The sequence below is a fragment of the Eucalyptus grandis genome, chromosome 9 (assembly GCF_016545825.1).
Source record: "Eucalyptus grandis isolate ANBG69807.140 chromosome 9, ASM1654582v1, whole genome shotgun sequence".
Lineage (NCBI taxonomy): Eukaryota > Viridiplantae > Streptophyta > Magnoliopsida > Myrtales > Myrtaceae > Eucalyptus > Eucalyptus grandis.
Window position 1 is genome coordinate 38,656,515 of NC_052620.1, and position 8,663 is coordinate 38,665,177.

The window sequence follows — 8,663 nt, forward strand, 5'->3', positions numbered from 1 at the left end:
CAAAAATGTATTCACTAGAAGAATTGGGAAGTTTTGAAGAAGAGGAAGGGACAAGGAGGAATGGGGTTTAAAGATTTAGTGGAATTAAATAAAGCTATGTTGGGAAAACAAGCCTGGAGATTAGAGAAAGCCCCTGAGATCTTGTGGAGTAGAATATTTAAAGGCCTCTACTTCCCCAATGGTAATCTATGGACTGCTACAAAAAGAGCCAGACCATCTTGGGGTTGGCAGAGTCTTTTAATAGGCCGTGATGCCCTACAACTTGATCTAAAATGGGAGGTCGGGGACGGTAAATCTATCAACTTGAGAGATGATCGTTGGTTAATGTCAGGAAGAATTGGTGGACCGGCGAACCAAGATGATCCTCAGCTAGTGGCAGAGATCATTGATTCAACTACGTGTACATGGAAAAATCAGATTATCACAGAGCTTTTTGACAGCCACATCTCAGAGGAAATTCAAGCAACCACACTCAGCATATTTACCAGACCTAACCGTCTAATATGGACAGGACATAATTTAGGGGAGTATAAGATCAAAAGCGGTATCATAAATTATGAGCAGTCAACACTAACATAACAGAATGTCATGCATCCTCTTCATATCAGGTACCAAAACAACTTTGGATAGAAATCTAGCATCTACAGACGACACCCGAAATCAGGCACTTCATGTGGAGTTTATGTAACGAAGGTCTTCCTACCAGAGCCAACCTATACCAAAGAAAAATCACACCTATGCCGACATGCCCATTATGTCACAAACTTCCAGAGTCCTCCAAACATCTCTTTTGGCTTTGTCTGTGGACAAGAGAAATTTGGCAGAAATATTATACCGACATGGACATTTCCCCAACCTCTATAACAAGAACAGATCAATGGGTAAGTGAATACCTTCGATCTGGCATCTCAACAAGTCAAAAAGAGATTTTTGCGACCACCCTTTAGCTAATTTGGAAAGCCCGTAATGCTTTAATCTTTCAAGGCCGGCGAAAAACACGAGAACAGATCATTAACGAAGCCCTTCTCTCCCAACAAATCTACGAGAAATGGAATCCACGAACAAAAGCGATGACACCAAAACAACGTGTACCTGGGTGCCTCCAGCTCCGGGCGCCTTGAAGATCAACATTGATTGTTCTTGGCAGGACGAGAATTTAGGGGGATCCATCGCCGGAATATGCAGAGGAGAGGCAGGGGTGTGTGTTGGAGGTTTTGCGAAGAAAATTCGAGCTCAATCGGCTCAAATGGGAGAAACCCTAGCCGTCCAACAGGCATTACTTTGGCTAAGGAGAAACCGAACTGGTCTGATAGAACTCTCTTGAGGTGCACGAACTAATCTACTTGTCTCCCCTGTGTGCATCTCCAGTGATTGCATCTCAACCGTGGACTCCATCTTAGGCCGAAATGAAGTGTCTTGGGCCTCTCATCCTATTGTCCTAGACCGCAGAGAAATGCTGGCCCAAATGCCGAATGTCTCCTTGTGATATGAATCACGCGAATCCAATCGAGCTGCTGATTGGATCGCCAAGTCTCACAACACAGGTTCTCTTCCAAGCAATTGGGTATCCCATCCCCCGCACAAACTTTATCTTATATTATGTTTGGACTTTTGTTCTAGTTGTAATCCACCATCCCAGTATTAATCAATGAAGTGTTTTTCCGACCAAAAAAAAAATTATATATATAAGACATCTGGTGTAGCAAATTTTAGCCAAAATTGGACAAATAGATTGAAGGCTCAATTGACACGATTAAAATGTGCAAAATCGAATTAACATAAATACAATAAGTGTTTGATTTTTTAGGTAATTTTCTCGTATTTTTTTTTTTTTTTTATCTAATACATTTTTCCAGCTTTTTTCATACACGGCACGCATGTTTTTACTAACTTTTTTCAAAAAATGATATTGTTTAAGGTTATCTCAAGGCAATTTATTAAGCAAATTTTACCAAGAATTATTTTAATTTTCCCCAATACGCTGATGACACGTGATAAAGAGATATGTGGTACATTGACAATTATAAACTTTCTTTATTTAATTGCTCAATAGGTATTATCCGAGCACTTTTTGACAAATCCATTTGAAAAGTACCAAAAGTGGGATGACTTTTCACTATTTTACCACTTCTAATTCTTTATTTTTGAAAACAAAATTCCGCGCCGCGAACCCTTTGCAAAGCTAAACGTATCTAGATTAACCAGTACATGGAGAAAAAGCCTTTCCAAACACCGTAGGGTCAAACCATCCGGCATATGAACTTACCTAAAGCCTCAGGCCGAGTCGCCACCACCCTCGACCACCGTCAACCGCCACCTCTATTGCCATCGTTGCTCAATACTGCCAAACCCCCTCATTTTCGGCCATAAAGGGCAAAGAGGAGCTCGAATAGGAGGAGAGCAAACTCCCCCCAAAATCAAGATTGCTTACTCGAGCCATGTTCACTAAAAACCATTCTTTCACGAGGCATGACATGATGAATATGCTCTTCACTTATCACTTGAAGTGGATCGCTTGCCACTTGAAGTGAATCCTATGAATTGGAAGCCAATATAAAACCCATAAGTCAAAGGTGCTTATTTCAACATAGGTAATCTCGAAAGAGACGGTATGAGGTGTGGTTGAACGGAATGGCAAAGCATGAGCCAAGCGGCTAGTTTCTTGTTTGGTGACGTCTCTTTTTTCAAATGATTAGCAATTCCTCTTCCTCGTCAAAAGGCCACACGGGGGGCGATAAACCTACCTCATGCCTTTATGTTATCAAAATTAATTAGAATGGCGATTCTACCAATCTCTTCAATTAAGTCAATTGGAAAAACAAAACAAATCATCAAGTGCGTCTGCTTATGGAAAAACTTCATCATAACGAAATATATTCTCTTGGAAATCATTTTTCAGGAAAATAGATAATTTCCCTCCATTTGATGATATGCTATTGAAAATGTTTTCTAGTATTTGAATTTCATTTGGAAAATGATTTTCAAGCTCATAATTTATCTCAAGTAAAAAAGTGTAAATTTTTTAATATTTTTCTTTTCTTTTCCTTCTATTTTTCCTCCTTCCTATGCTAGTTGCTAAGCCTCAACGATAGCCGATAGGCCACAAGCGAAGTTTGACCTTGCTGGCTAGGCCCGAGCTTGTTGGGCTGCGCCCATGGCCAACCACCAGTTGTCATCAAGGCCCGACGACCTCAAGGGAGAAGGAAAAAATAAAAGAAGAAAAAGAAAAAAGAAAATATTAAAAAATTGAGAGGACTAATTCCGGAAAGTTTTTTCATTATTTTATATTTAAAAATTCACTTTCCTAATTTTATACATGATTATTATTGTTAAACAGAAAAAGTTTTCGGTTGATTAATCATTTCAAATGAATCAAACTGGTGAAAGTCCGAAAAAATAATTTTTGAAAAAAAACTCTCTCCAATAAGGACACCCGTCCGTGTGGAAAAAAAAAGGAACTTCATCGGGCTGTATATGGATCTTTTCTGGTTTTTTTTATGAACTTCCCCAAAGTGCCAGATCTTCTCCGACAAGCAAAGGGAAAGACGATGATATAACTCCACACCTGTAGCCGTTCCGTACAATGGAACCAAATGCACATATCCTACGCACAGGAATATCTAGTGTGACAGAATGCCCCATCTTTAGTTATAAGAACTCTACCTTAACCTTTTCTCGCAAGCTGACCATAGTATTCTGCTGAAAGAGGGCCAAACAAGTTATGCAGAAAGACGGTATCGAACATTAAGATTAGTCCCCGAAACATGTACCAGAGGTACTAGAGTTATCATCAGACACATTGACAGAAGTTTGAAATCTTTGCACAAGCCCAAGTGGGATCTCAAATCTACAGAAAATTCAAACGGGTTCTCAAAACACCAGGAACTTAGTAACAGCTAATGTCAGGATCTGAATTCTCGAGTCTTGGCCCGTGACACTAATAGGGAAGAGAAAACGCCAAAAAAGGGACATGAGCCTAGCATTCCATGCTCTCCCGATGGTCGTAGGGCTCAGGGAGCTCATTCACATATACCAGGCTGTTCACGTAGGGCAGATACCTCATCACCGTGCATCCTTCAAGCATCTTGTCTGTGCCCAACATCCGAGTTTCTCTTGTGGAGACACGATGCGATATCACGACATTTCCTATGCACACCACGAGGACATCCCCGTCAACACAACCCATAAGGCGAACTTGCCTCGGGTTTCCAGAACATGCCGACGGGATACAGATCCGACACCTCGAGCTCATGTCCATTACCCCATATATGTGTACAGCAATATCAGAGCCTTCTTCGAGGGCCACCATATAACACAACTCCCCATGCATCTCAGTCAGATTACCATTGGTACTGGTTCCAACAGGTAATTGCATAATACTGTATTGCTCGATCCTCGGATTGAAGACAAGTATTACCCCACAGTCAACCACCCAATAAACAGATCCACCCCAATAGTATCCATCGCCAATGAATGTTGCATTTGCCAGCTCAAAGCATAAGTCTTCTGAGGCCCTCCAGGACCTTGACCTTGATGAGAAAATCTCAAATACTACAATTCCCGAACCAGGTACCGGAACCGCACAAACCAGCTCAAAATTTTGGGAGAAGTTAAACATCAAGGGCTCGAAGGCGAGGGAAACCGCTGTTCCAGGTCCATGATAGAAACTTGGATTCGGAAGCATTTTCCACTTCTTTGTCACAGGGTTGCAAATATAATAGATGTCATCGACTCCTTGGACACAAAGCAAGCCACTGCAAATGGAGCGGATATTGACATGCGTGGGCATGAATGTAAGATATGGATCTGGCATGCTACGCGTCGGTGGGTCCAGAGGAATGAAGTAGAAATAAAAACCAGGCTTCTGGCAAAAGAAGCCAGAGATGCGTCGGAACTGCATGGTTTGCTGGTGGGCTAAAAAGGGATTCGAAATCCATTGATTCCATCCTTTACAAACAGCTCTGAATTTGCACAACGATTTGGCAGGAAGCAAAGGGAGAACATGCACCCTTACTACCTCTTCAATGCAAGTTACCCTGGGCGGCCTTATCCTTCTGGTGAATTCTGCAGAAGGATTCAACCTTTGATGAACGAAGCGTTCAGGATGGTAGATTTCTACCTGCAACCCAGAAGAAAAAGTTAACGAAATGGCGCAGCTAGGAGATTTGATGATTAAGTTGTTCAGACGTTCAAACTCACTCTCTTTTCACCATAAAGCTTCAAAAGGAAGTGCTGCTTAGTCTTACAGTTGAATTAATGATGGAGTGCGCATTAGTTTTATCCCCATACGAAACTGCATGAAAACAAAGACTGACCCACTCCTCATTTATTAAAATTAAGCCGCCAAAATTTGATTCAGCTACAACAGCTAACAGAAGCTAGCATAATGAACCCTAAAGTCGTCTCCTTTTCCCTCATTGGTTATGACTTCATATGGTGAGGATAGAATAAAATATGACCTTATGATGACAGCAGTAAGAGAAACCAACTTAATTTCTTATGCATTCATATAAGACAGCAAATGAATCTCAAAGACGAATACGCTTCATTGTTGACATGGTGAATGATTTCTAGAGAGCAAATGATTTAAAAAACCCATATAGTGATACTTACAGAATAAAAATATTTTGACCATTAAAACATCTGTCTCTGAATAAGAACCAATCAACAGAATTTATAGTTCAGATATACTATGTTCTCCATAAATTACAGTCAAGATATTCAAGAACAGTCGAAACTTACCGCTTCATTGAGGTGCAAGGACTGCATTCCTTGTCCAATTGAATCACTCCCATCAGAACAGCATTCCCAATCACTGAACTGTATCAATAGCAGTAAAGAGTCTCCAAATCAATTACTTTACATTCATGCAAGAGAGTGAATGATTTAAAGAAGCAAAGAATGGGCTAAATTGTCAAGTACCATGGAATGATGCTTACAAGAAGATGACTACTATCTCTGTATCTGATCAATAGAGAGACTATCTATTCCGTAACAAAAGTATAGGATTCTAAAGTTATTAGAACAAACCCAGCCATTCAGGTCCAAGGACTCCATTTGATCGACTATGGTCCAACCACCACTCTCTTCAGAAACGTTGTCCTTATCACTCAACAAGCAACCGTCATCCAGCATGCTATCTGACTCCGAGTCCGTCATTGCCGACATGGTCGAAGTTTTATGAAAAGCTGCATGTTAACATTGCCCATTTCAAAAGCAATTATTTCACCACCGAAAAAGGTCGAAACAAGAAAAATAATCATCAAGAAGGAGTTGTCTACATGAAACTATTAACTGAGTTGCGTTATGCCAGACAAATTAAAAGACTTTACACATTGAAAAAAGGCCGATTAATCAAGGGAATTTCACGTTAAACTCCCAATCATTTTCAAGCTCGACTTCCACTCAACCCACATAGCAAAAATCTCGCAAAACATCATATATTAACAAACAGAAAAGCAAAAAAAGTTGCCATCTTGATCAACCTTACTAGTCAAACCTAGCCACTACTCGCAAGGAAATCATCGCTCCTCTCATCCCGCAATAACCGCATTAGGGTCAATCCATGGAATCTCGCACAAAGAAACGAACTTGAAATTCGAGAAAGAACCATCAACCAAGAAAAACCCAGAAAAGCCACTCGAGAGCGAGGAGAAACCCTGAAATTGTTGGCTCTTGATCGTCAAAACCCAGAGGACTCAGTCGAAGTCTCCCTTATCTTTGGCGTCTGGACAATCCCTTTTTTCTTTCCTCGACACTCTTTAACGGCCGACCCGCAGTAATCTCCTCTTCCTCGACCCGGACTAACGCAAGCGGAAACAGGGGAACGTGCCTACCCAGCTGCTTCGTCTAATGCGATGAAGCAGAGCAACTAGCTAAAAAGGGCATTTCCCTAGGCAGTCGGGAAAGCAACAGAGGAACGATCAAAGCGGACGTTACCCCAAGAGCCGCAGGGAAAACGGAGAGACGAAAAATTTACGACAAATCGAAAGGAGATTCCACAAGAGACGAGCCATGATGACTCGCGAGCTTATTTTGCGGTTTCGGAGTTACACGCTTGCCTTTTCCATCGGTTCGATCGCCTGTCGTCCGCAGACGAGAGAGACGTGCTTGGCCACTCCAGATTGTACCTCCTCAACTTCCCTCGTACCCCCACCCACCACGCCCCCAGTCAGTCAAAAAATGCTTTTTTTTCCAGTCATGATCACCTCGGTTCGTCCCTCGCGAGAGAACCCATCATCACGCACAGAGAAACGAACTCCAAATTCGAGAGAGAACCGCCGATCAACAGAAACCCAGAAGAAGAAACGACAAAAAAGAAGAAGAAGAAGAAGAAGAAGAAAACCACTCGAAAGCGATGACAAACAAGCGATCAAAACACAAACCAGAGCGACGGCAGCAAAAACCGCAACGGGGAGAGAGAGAGATTTTCGAGTACCTCGAATCGCGAGGCTTGCGGAGACCACGATCGGGTTCGGTTGTGGCGGAGGGGAGAGGGTTCAGGAGACGACCGAAGTCAATACGGAGAAAACCCAGCGGAGCAGCATATGCGAGCGAGCGAGCGAGTTTAGAGAGAGAGAGAGAGAGTGTGTGTGTGTTTTGCTTAGCGATGAAGACGATGGTGTCTAAGTCAAGTCAACTAGAGAGTTTCTTGTAACGTGCAAACCAAGCTGTATAAGAAAAGACACAGACCACAAGTCTCGGTCCATGAAAATGCTTGCGCACATTGATTATATCGCGTTTGGTTATCATTCTGTTCTCGAAAATAATTTTTAATTAAAATAATTTTACTTTTATTATATTTTTGGAAATAATTTCTGACTAAAATAATAGGTGTAATAACTGCACAAAATTTCTGATTATAAAATAAAAAATTAACGAAATGCGTTTGGTAATCGTATAAAATTTTTATATCAATTCTTTTTCAATTACCCTTTTGATGAATGTAAATTTGATATTGAATTCTCACGAATCACTCACCAATATAATTATCTTATCATGAGTGAAGAAATCATATTATATTTTATTATATTTTCAATTTCAAAAGAATTCGAATTTAGAATTCTATTCCATTCTAAAATTTTATCAAATTATAGAAATTCTATTGATTAATTATATTTATACTAAGTAATAAAAATATGAACTAATCAATTTTTTATTAAATAGTAAATAATAAACTATAGTATAAACTATAAATATAAATAATAAATAATAAATTAAAATACAAAATTAAATATGTATTCCATATATAGCAAAATTTCAATTTATACTTCAAATCATTATTTTTATTTTTAAATAAATTTATTATTTTTTCCTTTTCTTCTTTTCTTTTTTTCCTTTTTTTCTCCCATTCTTCTTCTTCTTCTTCTTCAAGGTGGCTGGTTGTTGGCCTTGGGATGACTAGCGACCTCACCGGAGCATCGCCGGCCCTCGACTAGGCTGTGCCTCGTCGGCCGAGCCTCACCTAGCCAAGTGAGGCTCGCTGGTGGCTAGGCGCTCACCGGTGGCCAAGCAAGGCTCGCATGGCCACTGGCGAGCTTCCTGGCAACTGATGGCGACAGACGGTGGACGGTAGTGGGTTGTGGTGGTGGCGGCGATGGCAATGGTGGTGGTGCTTGAAGAACAAGAAGAAAGAAAAGGAAAAAGAAAAAATAGATTGATTT

The 8,663-nt window shown here is 40.7% G+C and overlaps 1 protein-coding gene across 1 annotated transcript; it reads right to left on the reverse strand.

The window, feature by feature from the left end:
* Positions 1 to 3,719: 3,719 nt before the first annotated feature.
* On the reverse strand, positions 3,720 to 7,627 carry LOC104419758. Its single transcript, XM_010031514.3, has 4 exons — positions 7,439 to 7,627; positions 6,031 to 6,188; positions 5,743 to 5,820; positions 3,720 to 5,119 (listed from the first exon to the last, which is right to left on the reverse strand). Exons 2-4 carry the CDS (start codon positions 6,166 to 6,168, stop codon positions 3,977 to 3,979), a joined length of 1,359 nt encoding a protein of 452 aa, XP_010029816.1. The 5' UTR covers positions 6,169 to 6,188; positions 7,439 to 7,627; the 3' UTR covers positions 3,720 to 3,976.
* Positions 7,628 to 8,663: the final 1,036 nt, after the last annotated feature.

Coding starts and splice junctions, on each gene's coding strand:
- LOC104419758 (XM_010031514.3), bottom strand. CDS start 6,168: ATGTCGGCAATGACGGACTCGGAGTCAGATAGCATGCTGGATGACGGT. Junction 5,821..6,030: donor CCTTGGACCTGAATGGCTGG/GTTTGTTCTAAT, acceptor CTATTGATACAG/TTCAGTGATTGGGAATGCTG. Junction 5,120..5,742: donor CCTTGCACCTCAATGAAGCG/GTAAGTTTCGAC, acceptor TCTGGGTTGCAG/GTAGAAATCTACCATCCTGA.